The following is a 15,637-nucleotide window of genomic DNA, read 5'->3' on the forward strand; positions in this document are numbered from 1 at the left end:
TTATTATATTGCATAAGTGTACACTATATTTTTGGTCAGAGAAAATATATTTTTGGCATACAATAAGTTTTAATTTGTTATTTTATGACTCTATTTATTTTCCATTCACATTTAAAACATACTTTTTGAATTTACAGCCGAAAACATCTACATGTATGTATTATATAAATGTATCAGAAAGAGACTCATACGTTTTGGTACAAGATAAGTGTTTATTTATTATTTTATGGCTATATCTATTTTCCATTACGTTAAAACACTTTTGTCCATTTGAAAACAAAAAAAATAAAACATTCTTAAAAACTTATTTATTTCTGTAAATTACTTTATAAAATTATTTGAGCAATCAAAATTTGTATGGAATTACAGAAGTATAATATAGATATATTTTATAAGTGATTGCTACCATTCTGGTCTTCACCTATATCCTTGTGCAGGGATCCACGTTACACTCCATGGAAATAGGTCCCATTCTGAGCTTAGGCATCTATTCACCCTGACCTACAAAATGATAAATGGAATTACTCACGAGCAAGCAAGCAAAAAAAGTAAACCCACCTGTAGAGACTTGCATGCCCATATGGCCATTCAAGCATACAATTCATTGGGGTGAGAAGGATTGGTCCGAGTAAATCAGGGACCACTCATTCGAGCTCCAATGCTCTCCAGGCTTTCCTCCACCCCTTCCATAGCACGCTGATGCGCTATGGAAGGCTACTTTCATCAAAATGATTGCTAGATGAGAGTTCCGGCATAAAGAACCCTCATATGAAATATTTACCGAATAATGCTGAACCGTGTGAGGCACTTTAGTCCAGCTACGTCTTAACTGACGTATCATCGATTTGTTACTTGCCCGGGCGCCGAGTCCACGCTCTAGGCTTAGCCCAATTTGGTGACTAGGCGCAAATTACCCTAATGTGTGTGTGTGTGTGTGTGTGTGTGTGTGTGTGTGTGTGTGTGTATGTATGTGTGTGTATGTGTGTGTGTGTGTGTTTTTTTTTTTTTTTTTTTTTATAGAGGTAGGAAATACATTTACGTATCATCAGGACTAGGTGACCAGCCTGGTATGTCGGACTCGTGAGTTACAATACCGACTAAAACCCGTCCCCTTTCTTCTGCCTCTGTTTCCCCCGCGGACCTACCGTGAGGTATTACTGCGCGGGGGGAGGGTCTAGATTTTTTTTTTATTAATCTTTCTTCATGGTGTCAAAGTTTTCTTCTAATCGTCTCTATTTTCTGCTCGTGTTCTTTCAATTCGACGAAGTTCCTGGAGCACTTGCATCGCAAAGGTGCTTATGGCATCCCAAGCTGCTGTCGATAAAAGCATCGTTCCTACTAAAGTCTCTGGTCTTATTTGTTGGTTGATGATAATTTCGCAGCAAGTTGAAACGAGGACACACGAAGAACACGTGTTCCACGTCTTCACTTATTCCGAGACAGGATGGGCACTCTGGAGAGTCGTCATGTTTAAAGCGGTATAAGTATGCTCGAAAGCAGCCATGCCCTGAGAGCATCTGCGTCAAATAGTAATTGACCTCACCATGTTTGCGATTCAGCCAGAGATTTAGCTGTGGTATAAGACGATGTGTCCATCTGCCTTTTGTTGTGGAATCCCACTGTATTTGCCATCGTCTAATGCTGTTTTGGCGTTCTGTTCTTCTATGTTCACCTCTCTCATCTCTTTGTCGATAAAGGGTCTTCCTTTCTTCAGCTAATATTCCAATGGGTAACATTCCGGCTATGACGTGTATTGCATCATCTGATACTGTGCGGAATGCGCTGGCAACTCTCAATGCGCTTAAGCGATACACTGATGCAATCTTCCTCCGTGATTTTTGAGTTCCGAGGGCGTCAGCCCAAATGGATATTCCATAGGTTAATACTGATGTTATTACTGACGACAGTAACATTCTTCTGTTTTGTTTTGGGCCACCTATATTCGGCATTAGCCGTGACAAGGTTGTTCTGACTACTGACGCTTTAGCACTCACATGTTCTACCTGCTGCTTGAAACTTAGTTTGGTATCAATCATCACACCCAAGTAACGAATGAATGGTTGTGATGTAATTTCATGTTCTCCCATAGTCAGCGTAACAGTTTCTATCTGTTTCCTACTAGTAATAAGTACTGCCTCAGTTTTGTGCTTAGCTAATTTTAAATTAACTGTATTCATCCACTGGCAGATTCTCTCGAATATGATGTCAAACGTGAGATTTATTTCTTCAAGGTACTTTGTGACAATTACCACAGCCACGTCATCGGCATATGCCACGAGCTTAGCACCTCTTGGTAATTCTACCTTTAATAGTCCATCATACATAATATTCCACAAGAGAGGTCCTAGTACAGAACCTTGTGGTACTCCTCCAGTGATTTTGTATTCTTTCGGACCAGACTTTGTGTCATACTTTAAAAGTCCTAGTACAGAACCTTGTGGTACTCCTCCAGTGATTTTGTATTCTTTCGGACCAGACTTTGTGTCATACTTTAAAAGTCGATCAGTGAAGTAGCTCGTCACTATTCTCGTTAAATATGCCGGTACATTCATTTCGATAAGACCTCGCATAATGCAATCCCAGTTGGCGGAGTTAAAAGCATTTTTGATATCCAATGTGGCTACCAAACAATACTTCTTCGTGCCATTTTTCCATCTGGTCCCTGCAATCGCCTGTTTAGCTGTGTTAATGTTATGAGCTTTATTATTGATTTATTTAGTTATATAAGGGATTACCCCCATTACAGAAACAAATATATGCTAACATACAGTATAAAATCAATCTCTATAATTTCTTATAAACTAGAGTAAAATTAAAGTCTTAATTACACATTAAACAAAATATAAACAATTATATGTGACACAAATGAATTATTAAAATAAACAAAAAAGTACCTAGATCTGTCAAGCTCTTTTAATCTGATTCTTAAAATTATAATAAACAAAATATACAGAAATATGCAAAAAAATACAAAAAAAATATGCTAATATACAGTATTGAAGAAAAACTGAGAATAATAGAAAGAAACATTATGAGCAGAATACATGGTCCAATTAAGACAGATCAAGGAGAAATACGAATTTTGATGAATCACGAAATAAGAAATTTAATGGAAGGAGATGACATTGTGGGATTCAGTCAAGCACAAAGACTAAAATGGTTTGGCCACATCCAAAGAAGAGGAGCGGATGAATTAATTAGGCAGATAACAAATTGGACGCCAGTAATAAACAGACCTATAGGAAGACCGAAAATAAGATGGGAAGATCAACTGCGAGAGGATATATCCAATATGGAAATTACAAGCTGGACACCAAGTGGTTGATGCTAAAAGATGAGAAAGAAGGTCTATTCAGGGAAAGAATAGTAGACAAGATGGCCAGTAGTATTAGAGAGACTGCTACTGAAATACTTGGGAAAACGTCAGGAAAACATTTTCGAGGATAAAGAGACTTGGTGGTGGTCAAACGAAGTACAAGGAAAAATAAAAAAGAAGGGAAAATTATATAAAAAGTGACAAGAAACCAGATCCGACACAGATTTTCAAAACGATATGATCGCGAAACGAAAATAATAAAATACTAGTTCACGAAAAGGATGTCAAAAAGAGATGGAGGATGTACTTTGACAGCTTATTAAATGAAGAATTTGACAGACAGCCTGTGGAGTCAGTAACAGTAATGGTCAACACAATATCAAACGAGGAAGTGGCTAAAGCGCTTCAAAAAATAAAGAAAGGAAAAGCAGTAGGACCAGATGATATTCCTGGGGAAGTATGGAGAGCATTGGGAGAGACAGGAACAAGGTGGCTAGCAGGTTTATTTAATAGAATTATGGAAGTTGGACAAATGCCAGATGAATGGAGAAGCAGTATACTAGTACCTGTCTACAAAAAACAAGGGCGATATACAACAATGTACAAACTCCAGGGCTATAAAACTGCTTAGCCACACCATGAAAATATGGGAAAGAGTAATTGATAGACGGATACGTGAAGAGACTGAAATATCCTAGAATCAATTTGGCTTTATGCAGGGTAGATCAACAACAAATGCAATTTTTATTATAAGGCAGTTGATGGAAAAATACAAGAGTAAAGAAACAAACGCTCATATAGTATTCATTGATCTTGAGAAAACATATGATAGAGTTCCTCGAGAGATTCTGTGGTGGGCACTCAACAAGAAAGAAGTCCCTGGCGAATATGTAAAGATTGTGAGAGATATGTATGAGGGAGTAACGACTAGTGTTAGAACAGGTGTGGGAGAGACATAAATTTCATGTGAAAGTATGATTGCACCAACGCTCGGTGCTTAGTCCGTAATTTTTCTCATTAGTTTTGGACCAGATAACAGCGAAACTACAGGGTAACATTCCATGGTGCTTAATGTATGCTGATGATGCCTTGTTAGTAGGAAATAGTGAAAGAGACAAATATACAAAATATACAAAAAAAATATGCTAACATACATTATAAAATCAATCTCTATAATTTCTTATAAACTAGAGTACAATTAAAGTCTTAATTACACATTAAACAAAATATTAACAATTATATGTGACACAAATGAATTATTAAAATAAACAAAAAAGTATCTACATAATTACCTATACGAAATTATAATGTCTTCAAATTATTCATCTATATAGTAAAATATATAATGCATAATAAAAGTGTACTAACTATGTAACTATCTACAACAGAGAGTGAGATAAGGAGGCACCATTTCTCCCAAACTATTCCCCTTACTCCAGAAAATATTTTTAAGAAATTAGAATGGGACAAATGTGTAAACATCAACGTATCATAATTAAACCATTTGAAAACATAGTTTTATTAGAACATATTCAAGAACTAACTGAAATGTTACAACAATTAAATGTAGTTTCGAGAGCTGTAAGCTTAAAAATGAACTACAATAAAACAAAAATAAAGAGCCAGAATCAGACGAACATAACAATACAAAATCATAGCACAGAAAATGTTGAACATTATGTATACAAGGGCCATGTCATCAAACTGGGAAAACCAAATCCGGATGCTGAAATTAAAATAACACAACAGACATGGGCCACTTTTGGTAAACCAGCATATATCTTGAAAAGCACCTCCATTTCTATAAACATACATAGCACATGCATACTACCAGTTTGTACATACAAATTGGAGTGGATCATGGATATCATGGAACAAATTTAAAAAATGAAATGATGTTGGGCCGGTCACACAGTCAATTTCACAGTCACAGGTATGATGATAGCTGGTGGGTACAGAAAATTCTAGAATGGAGACCAAGGAGGATGAAATAAGCATGGGAAGACTCAAGAGATGGGTAGATGACATAAGAGCAGTGGCAGGCAAACAGTGGATCAGAATGGCGCAAGATAGAAAAGGATGGAAGCAATTGTGAGAAGCAAAATGGTTGGGAAAGTAGAAAATATCTATCGTGCTATGCATTAAGAGTATAAGTCAAAAATGGCAATTTTTCACTTCAGCCCTTCAAAGTTTTTATTAACATTGCTGAAATAACTATACAACTAAATAAACATCAAAATGGTGATGAAATATGATTCATACCTGTAGTAATTAACTATTTTACTTTCTATTTTGATAATAATTGATTATAAAATTCAAAATAGTACATAGCACGTTAGATATGTAAAACAATAAAAATAATGCTTGAGATTCATATGAGTCCAGTAAATGAAAAACACACAAAATGTTATTTGCTAAAAACAAAATGGAAATATTAAAATGTAAATGGAAATTGTCTACAAACAAAAACAGATGACTTTTTGTAAAAATGTATCAAGTATGATAAGCATACAGTTTTAATGAAGGAGCTTCTCAAAATTCATTGAAGAGAACAATGACATACAATTTTGTCTAGTTTTACATTGGAACTGATAAATCTGTATTTCTGGACCTTGCAGGTAAACTACACTCTGTCATTTCAAGCAACTGTGAAGTAGAGCACTTTGAATGTCATAAAAATCTGATATATCCCATAATTATTGTTCGAAAGACAATGTGACCATATTTTAATGATATTATATAACCAATTTGTATATTCCAACTAATAAAATAAATAGATTAATTAAAGGAACTTATTCAAAACAACACCATGTGGACATAGCGTAGATTACCTCTGAGGTCCAGATTTATGATCGGTCCTTAAAAAATTGTTTTCTCCTTTTTTCATATTTTCTATAAGCAACCAATTTTATAGGATCTGTCTTAGTATATTCTGACTTACTTTTTATACCATTAATAAATTTCTGGTCTTTGCCATTTAGAATTGTATTTACACTTTTACACCACATATATACAGAAAGTCTAACAATAAATTTACACAGATTTGAACCAACATTTGAATGTATTTTACAATTGAATACTGAAAATGTTAAAAGTTTATCTTTATTAAGTTGTTCACACAATATAGAGTGTAAAGGTTGCATATGACAGACCCTTGGAATTAGGTAAAACAATTTTGCAAGGGCCTCAGATACATAATGAGTCAACAAATTCCCAGGCACTGTTAAATTTGACATATTATATTGCCTGGCTTCAATAAATTCTGTATCTCCTTTCTTGTCTCTAAATAACATATTGTATTTACATTGCTCACATGAAACCTTCTTCAATACTTTTTTTGCTACATATCCTGCAACATAAGTTACAGTACACCTTCCCACCCGAGTTTTCTTAACATTTGAAACTGACATAGGAAGTGAATAATTAAGGTCAGGTACTAAAGGTGTACAACCTGGTAATACCTCACCAGTTAAAAAAAAACGTAAGGTGTCTAGTGCTCCCTCACTAACATCTTTTTCACAATTGCTTTCAGGTGAATGGAAAGACATAAAATTATTTATAACCAAAGCTTTGAAGGTGGTTATAGCATCTGACACACTTACTGAATTATCTGTAGCTCTATAACTTCTAATTAACCCGAAAAAATTTTCTAAAGCATCTTGCTGAAATGCTCTTAACAGTAAGTAATTATTATTAGTTTTTAATAATTTGTTCTTTAAATATAAAAATCCACGAATGGTAAAATTCAAATTTTTTAATGATGGTACAGAAACAAATTTCTGTTTCTTTCTATCAAAGAATTTCATTTTGTTTAAAACAGTTAAAGATCGTTTCCAAAATTGATCATGGTTTGATGTTAAGGTAACACCACCTTTCAAAGGTTTGCTTACAGGAGCAGTTTTCTGATTGGAATTCAAAGAATCAAAAAGTTCATCTAAAAATAAAATTATACGACCTGTATCTGCCACTTCACTACACAGATTCACTTCAGCTTTCCACTCTACAAGTTTCACCATTAAACTTCCAACTTGGTGACTGAAGACTTGCATGCAGTTCTTCACTTTCATCTTTTTGATTTTGTTCCTCAACACATGTTCGTCTGTTAATTTTGGGCAAATTCTTAAGGGCTCCGATGCATCCAGCTGGTAGAATTGCTCTATGTGGTCCCATTTAGCAATACCCTTCTTTCCATGAAGCTCGAAATGTAGATCCTTGTTTAATAAGTTGTTCCTCAAGCCTTTAAATAGGTGTGGGGTATCATAGAGAGGAACAATTTCTTTGCCATTAACAAGAAATCCAAAATATTGATAGTCTTGTCCTATTCTTAAATATTCCGTCCGGGATTCCTGAATTAATAAGTTGACTGCTGCTGCATTTGGTCCTCCTTGGTCGCATACTGTGGCTACAACAGTTAATCCAATATTTTGCAGTTGTTTAATTACGTCGATTATCAAGTTTTTTAATTTTCTACTTTTTGTAGCTCCATCACTAAATGTATAACAGATTGGCTGCTTCCATTGTTTGTAAATACCTTTAATCATAAACACATTTATATAGTTGGCAAAATTTGGGCACCTTTCAGTACCATAATCTTCTAACCCCTCTATCTTATCTTCTTTTTGGTTGTATTGTAGACGTGTTGACAAAAACATTTCATCGAACATTAATACACAGTGCCGGTCCCTTGGCGTCATTTTGTGGACACTCTTTTGTAACATCTCAAACATGATCTCATTAATTCCAGGATTTAATTTAATCTTATTCAATAAATTTGTCAACGTTCTTTTAGATGGCAAAGAAAAAATTTTTGACAGCAGTTTGTACCCTTTTCCACTTCCTTTAAATAGTGTTAGAGCCAGGACCTTCTCATCTATGGTAAATTTTCTTCCCTTCAGTTTTTGTTGTTGGGTACGAATTTGAGACAAAATAAATGTATATGTTAATGGATTAACCTGCTCAGCCAATTTTCTAAATGGTACTGTTTCTGATAAACGTTTAGCAGCCTGTAATTTTTCTTGGTAACTTGATAATCTATATGCCAACTTATGAATTCTATTACTTGATGCAACAATTTTTGTATACATTTTCCTTTTCTTTGGTGTTAAGTACTGCTTCCTTGAAATTTGTATACTTTTTAAAATGCCTCTCCTTGCCTTCCTGCCTTGCTGTTTGCCTATAACAATGCAATAATATTACAATTAAAAACATTTTTAAACTACAGTAAAACCTGTGTTAACGGCCACCTGCCAAAAGCGGCCAGTGTAAAAATTCCCCTTACCAATTATATGTAGACTACAAAAACTGGCAATACCGGACACCTTTATGTATCGGCCAATAGTTCTTTCATTTTTAGTGGCCGTTACTGACAGGTTTCACTGTATTTCAAACATTTTTGCAAAACATTACAAAACATACAAATATTTGCAAACATACAAAACATGATTAGAGAGTTATCAAGTAACTCTAGGAGAATACGGTAACGTTATTTTAGCAATGGAGCATGCGCAGTATGAATATTGAATAACGGAACTGATTTTAACGTTAACGGGCTGCAGCGATATGAAAATGGTTATTCATTTTTAATTATAATGTACTTCTTCATCATGAGTAATTATGTATTGTCTTTTAAATGTGTATTTATTTTTGTAATTAGTATCAACTTGAAATGATAATATACATTTATCGTTTAAGGTATGACTATGTTTTGACTCTAAAATAAATGTTTTAAAAATCGAATCCTGCCTCTTTCGGTTAGTAACTACCCATGGATATCACAAATTGTGCTTACTGATAGGTTTGTTCGTAGAATGATCAGCAACTCTTGCCAACCATCAGACACATGTGCATTCGTAGTCTATGAATGCTAACTATTAACTGCACAACGCTAACTGTTAACTGCTCATGCATCTTATGGTTGGCAGCAGTTGCTAATCGTTTGTGTCGTACTATGAACAAACCTATTAGGTCTGGATCCCGTGTACCAAAAAAATTGATTAATAGCAAGCTGAAAATTTGTTAATAGCTTAACGGTGTCCAGTTGGACAAACTTTGATGTATTGTGGCACTGGAACAGGGGTAGTTTTAATTGTGAAACAGTTTGGAAACTCAGATTTGGAACATCAGATTACGAAAACATCCCATATATTTTGTCGGACAGAACATCCAATTGATCTGTTACCCTTTCATTAAATTCTCATGCAAAAATCAGACTGCTATTACTAACCAACATGATTCCTGTAGTTTGACATGGTCTTCGTGTTCTACTCATTAAAATGCCCAGTTGGCGATTTTTTCACCAGTCTGGTTTTTGCATGAGAGTTTAATGAATTGTAACAAATCAATTGGAAGTTTTATCTGACAAATTACATAAACATTTTCGTAGTTTGACGTTCCAAATTTTTAACCTGTTCCACAGTTAAAACTTCTAGTGTTCCCATACATCAAAGTTTGTCGGACTAGACACTGTTAAGCTATTAATAAATTTACAGCTTGCTATTAATCAACTTTTTTTGGTACGCGGGATCCAGGTCTATATGGAATAAATAAATAACAAAACAAATTCCCTGTCAAAACTGCATTTATTTTGAATAGAATGAAAAACAAAATAATATTGTTTTAACAAAATAGGGGATAAATGTTAAAATTTAGTATTAATAAAGTTTGTCACATTGGCCTAAAATTAATGTCACTAGTTACGTTAGTGTCACATATAAATAATTGTAATAATATTAATAAAAACCATAATTCCTAGCATGAGTGCGTCCTGTTTTTTGATAATTTAGTTAAGCAAGGAAACGTAAATGAGTTTCTAATAGGGCTTTTCATCGATTGTCATTTGTTTCGAGCTTCTGTTAGATGTTGTATAATCGTGTATAATATTACTATAAACGGATTATACGACACATGACAGAAGCCCACAACAAATGACTGTGAATAAAAATCCCTACAAGGGAACACGAAAAAAATTAACATTATCCGATCAGCTCGACTTCCACAGTTCACTACTATACAAGTTACAGGCATGTTTTCAGCACTTAAAATCACCAAAAACGAAAAGTTTATAAAATAATCAATCTAATGAATGTCTTTAAATACTATATTAAGCTCAAAATCACGACAAAAAACAAATTAAAATTAACATTATTCTGATCAGTTGGACTTCCACAATTCACTACTATAACAATTCACAGGCATGTTGTCAGCACTCAAAATCACCAAAAACGTAAAGTTTATAAAATAATTAATCTACTGAATGTCTAAATACTATATTAGCTCAAAATCAGGACAAAAAACAAATTAAAATTAACATTATCCCGATCAGTTGGACCTCCACAGTTCACTACTATACAAGTCACAGGCACGTTGTCAGCACTCAAAATCACCAAAAACGTAAAGTTTATAAAATAATTAATCTAATGAATGTCTTTAAATACTATACTACCTCAAAATCACGACAAAAAACAAATAAGAAAAATCAATAATTACATTGAGTTTAGGTTAAGAACAGTTTTGTGTGCCAACCAATGAACTGTCAATACGGAACAATATATACAATTTAAATTCCCGCCATATTTTTTCAATGTTCAACACGTTTGCAAAGTTCAACTTAAATATCTTATGTTTGCAAAAATGGCAACCGCTTTCCAAACATGTTTGACGTTAGCAAGTCGTTCAGAACCATAAAGCGCAAACTGATTGCCAACGTTTGCATCTGGTGAACGCGCCCATATGTATCTTGGGTAAAACAAACCAAAAATAGAAAAAAAATTAAACAAATTTAATTATATTGCTGTCAAATACAACATTTAGTGACTGACAGCTACCAACTTTTAACGTGAACGTCAAGCACAAATTCTACCACTTGATAACTCTAAAATTACATATACGTTAAAACTTATACCGTATAAAAATAGCGTTTACGTGTCAAAATAACGGATGGATAGAATTTTACTTGATAACTCTCTATTAACCCTAAACCTTATGTAGGTTCCATGTATGCGTAAGGGTGGGTAAAAAATGTCCACCTAAAAAATAGCTACAGTAAAAACTATGTTACCAGCCACCTGCCAAAATCGACCACCTGTACTAACGACCAGTTTAAAAATTCCCCAAACCGTTATATGTAGACTACAAAAACTGGTAATACCAGCCACCTTGCTATAACAGCCAATAGTTCTTTCATTTTTAGTGGCCGTTACTGACAGGTTTTACTGTAATACTGAGAATTGTTACAAATGGATTAAACTTAAGAATCTTATGCTTAGTAGACACAGCATTTCCTAAAATATTAATATAAACGATATAAGTACAAACCTTCAACAAAATTACAATGTAAATCAAAATTAAAATACTAGTAAAAATCAGTAATTCAGATCTGTCGATTTTCTCCACATTCTTCCTCTCAGCCTTCTCATTAGTGTGGCAGATAATTGTGTCGATTATGTAAGTGTAAGTCAATAATTATGTGGATTATGTTCCTGCCAACGAGAAATTATACAGAAACCTTTAGTAATAAGTTTTACCAACCCAGGGTGGACATTTTGTGCCCACCCATATTTAACTAAAAATATTACTTTTATTTTCAAAAATATTGGTAGAACCCAATTTACATTCCATATAGGGCAGACTTTTTAACAATAAATAATTTTTGAAAAATTTTGGAACACCTAATAAATATGTTACAAGGGAATGTACATTAAGTGGACTTTTTATCCACCCTTGGGCATTTAAGGGTTAGACCCACCCTTGGGTATTTACTATTAGAATAATTAATTACTTACCACCAGCATTTCTGTCTTGCTCCATATTGTCAGATAAGTCTTGCTGGGAAGTAGAAGGCCTGGCATTTCTGTCTTGCTCCATATTATCAGATAGGTCTTGCTGGTAAGTAGGAGACTTGGCATAATCTAGATAAATAAGAATATTATTACAATTAAGAATTTAGTTAAGGCACATTTTTATATATTACCATGATCAATAAACCTCTTTTTGGCTGGAGTTTCCTCAATATCTGTTTCCATTATGTCTTGCTGGGAAGTAGAAGGTCTGGCATTTCTGTCTTGCTCCATATTATTAGATAAATCTTGCTGGGAAGTAGAAGGCCTAGCATTTCTGTCTTGGTCCATATTATCAGATAGGTCTTGCTGGGAAGTAGGAGACTTGGCATAATCTAGATAAATAAGAATATTATTACAATTAAGAATTTAGTTAAGGCACATTTTTATATATTACCATGATCAATAAACCTCTTTTTGGCTGGAGTTTCCTCAATATCTCTTTCCATTATGTCTTGCTGGGAAGTAGAAGGTCTGGCATTTCTGTCTTGCTCCATATTACTAGATAAATCTTGCTGGGAAGTAGAAGGCCTGGCATTTCTGTCTTGCTCCATATTTCTGTCTTGCTGGGAAGTAGAAGGCCTGACATAACCTAAATAATTTTCTTCATCCTGATAATCTGAGGTACATTTCTTACTTTGTGGCGGTAAAAATAAGCGCGGGATGGCCCCTTTGATAATTCCTCTCCTTCCAGATTTCACGTCTGGTACCCTATCTTCTTCTTTAAAATGCCTAGAACAAATACAAAAATTCTTGTAAACACGTAGTGGTGTATACTTACTTAATCGATTCGTTTTGATTAGTTTCAACCATTCCAAAAACATGTCCATCGCATCATGTGGATTTGGAAAACGAAATCGTTTGCTTGTTGAATCGGTGCAACCAGGAACGCAACATTTTTTAAGTCTTGTTGTATGTTGTTCCATTTCAATAATGGTAAAACTCTGTCTTAGCTCAATTTTTAAAAAAACAAAACAAGACAAAATCAACACAAAGCAATTTGTAATGGCGTACATGCGTACATATTACAATAGAAATTGTGATAGCAAATCAACAAATCCCGCCAGCAAATGTGTCATGCGCAACGAAGTCATGTCATGCGTCATGTCATTCTACTGTCATGTCATGACTACTAGCACCGCTAAGCGGACGCGCCCACAAGCAGAACATTGTGATCGCTATTCCTATCCTACTTACATTACTATGTTGGTTTTTACTGTGTTTCGAGTTGCGTGGTCGTGCGGAGTTATATTTACCAATTCGCGCAATCGTACTTGAGACCATGAAAAAAGATGGTGTCGTCACTTCGCTCTGAATGACACTCTCTCTATGCTAATATTTAACTCTATGCTTGAGACGCTGTGTCGGGTGAGGTGTTTGAAAATTTGTGTAACTTGATTGCTTGATTCTGTGGTGTGAAGGTGGTTAAACTTTTGTTTTATTTTTTTTTGTTTTGTTTGTTTTTGTTGTTGCGAATATATCGCAGAAAGTTTTTAGATGAAGTAATTGTATGATGAAGATAACACAGAAAATACAAGAAGGCAGCATACTTTGCAAAACAATTGTTACAATTTGAAATCAACAATTTGTTAAGTTGTTGTCTTGCAGGTAAAAAAAGTGACTTTTAATTCATTTTTGTAGAGTTGACTGCAATTTTTCCACAACAGCCCTTTTTTGCAGTGAGCAGCATAACAAGTCCAGTCTCATCTGAAATCAAAGTTTCTTGTAGTTTATACCTCTGGCTAGTGAATGAACAAAGGATTTTTTATTAGATGAGGTCATTTTTGTTTTATAAAAAAAAACTACTTTAAAAATGAGAAAAATTGGGGTCAAAAATGTGTTTAAACTGATGTAAAATCTTCAAATTTAATTTTTTTTAATTCCTTCGTTCATATTCTAGCCAGAGGTATAAACTACAAGAAACTTTTTGATTTCAGATGAGACTAGTTATGCTGCCAACGCAAAAAAACTTAAACTCTACAAAAATGAATATTTTTGGCTGAAACTTTTTTTGAGACTACCTTAAGTACTATACTTTTACATGTTCCAATTATAAATAAAAATAAATTTTAGTTTTCGAGATATAATTTTTTTAAAGTCACTTTTTTACCCACAAGACCTATGTAACCCCTTAAAAAAATGTTTGGAAGAATATGTTTGATGGCCAAGATGCATACATATATTTAGAAGGAAAGTTCCTGATTTCTGTAGTATAATACATAATACCGAAGAGGAAGTAGCCCTAAGCGCCGGACTCCACTTGCGTTTTGTAGTTGTGAAGATTGAACACATTCTTTCAAATAGAAGTCAATCCATGATTATTTAGTCACAAATGGATTGACTTGTATTTGAAACAATGTGTTCAATCTTCCTGATTACAAATCGCAAGTGGAGTGCGGCGGTAATAACACCAAAATATTCCATATAGGTCCATAGAAGGTACACAGACATTGAAAAATTCCTGGAATATCCCCGAAAACATGTTCCCTGAACATCCCAGGAAAATCCTGTGTCAGCATTTTAAACATTACCTGAATGTCTTATTGGAACATTCCATGAATGTCCACGAATGTTCTCTGGACATTCAAAATATATTTTGTAGACATTCCCTGGATATACCAGAAATACAGTGATGAGCGCTCTAATAACCGGCAAAATAGCACAAAAGATGTATTAAGTAGTGAGATAAAAAGACATGAAACTAGTTGAGCTGGGAAATTTAGCGATATTAACTTATACATTTAGATTGTATTGATTGTGTACCACCTTCAGACGTATCAGACGAGTTTGGAAACTACCACTGTCACAGTGACAGTTTTAGTTGACATACTCCTCCGATATGTGTAAAGGTGGGATCAATATAACGTAAATTTAAAGGTTAATTTCGCTAAATTTCCCAGCTCGACTAGTTTCATTTCTTTTTATCTCACAACTAAATATGTTGCCCATATTTTGCCAGTTATTAGGGCACTTATCACTGTACATCCTTGCTGATGTGACAATACCTCCTATCTGTTTTTTCATGAGTTTTGTATGAGAGATGGAAAAACATGTTTTAAGGTCACCTCCTGTGTTCATATGTAAGTTTTGACTTGTTTTGTAGTTCATAGATAGTTTAATTTACTACAAAACAAGTCAAAAAATATCATATGAAAACAGGAGGTGACCCTAAGACAAGTTTTTAGTCTCTCTTACAAAACTCATGAAAAAACAAATAGGATGTATTATTACATCACTGACGATATGTGGCCATACCAAATAATACATCCTTGATAAATATAAACATTTTTATTGAACAAAATCTTTTCATACATTTTTTTAATGCAATTTACTGATATTCCTAAATATTTCAAAAAAATGTGTCACATTTGCTTTGTAAACCTTTCTTTTGCCTTTCGTAGCCACATATTCCGTTTCCTTCCTGGTTTTTTGTAGACCACTTCTCTCAGCTGATTCTAAAAAAAATGAAATAAATGGTAATTTTTCT

General features: G+C 34.0%; 1 protein-coding gene across 2 annotated transcripts; it reads right to left on the reverse strand.

The window, feature by feature from the left end:
- Nucleotides 1–2,895: 2,895 nt before the first annotated feature.
- Nucleotides 2,896–13,221, reverse strand: LOC126879606 (uncharacterized). 2 transcript variants are annotated; one of them, XM_050642772.1, is made up of 4 exons: nt 12,548–13,216; nt 12,285–12,485; nt 12,097–12,222; nt 2,896–8,489 (listed from the first exon to the last, which is right to left on the reverse strand). In XM_050642772.1, the coding sequence occupies exons 1-4, from the start codon at nt 13,164–13,166 to the stop codon at nt 6,163–6,165; spliced, it is 3,273 nt and encodes a 1,090-aa protein (XP_050498729.1). In that variant the 5' UTR covers nt 13,167–13,216; the 3' UTR covers nt 2,896–6,162. The 2 variants fall into 2 exon arrangements, with proteins under 2 accessions (XP_050498729.1, XP_050498730.1); XM_050642773.1 differs by lacking the exon at nt 12,285–12,485 and having other exon boundaries at nt 12,548–13,221.
- Between the last annotated feature and the right edge of the window lie 2,416 nt (nt 13,222–15,637).

This window comes from Diabrotica virgifera, chromosome 2 (assembly GCF_917563875.1).
Source record: "Diabrotica virgifera virgifera chromosome 2, PGI_DIABVI_V3a".
Lineage (NCBI taxonomy): Eukaryota > Metazoa > Arthropoda > Insecta > Coleoptera > Chrysomelidae > Diabrotica > Diabrotica virgifera.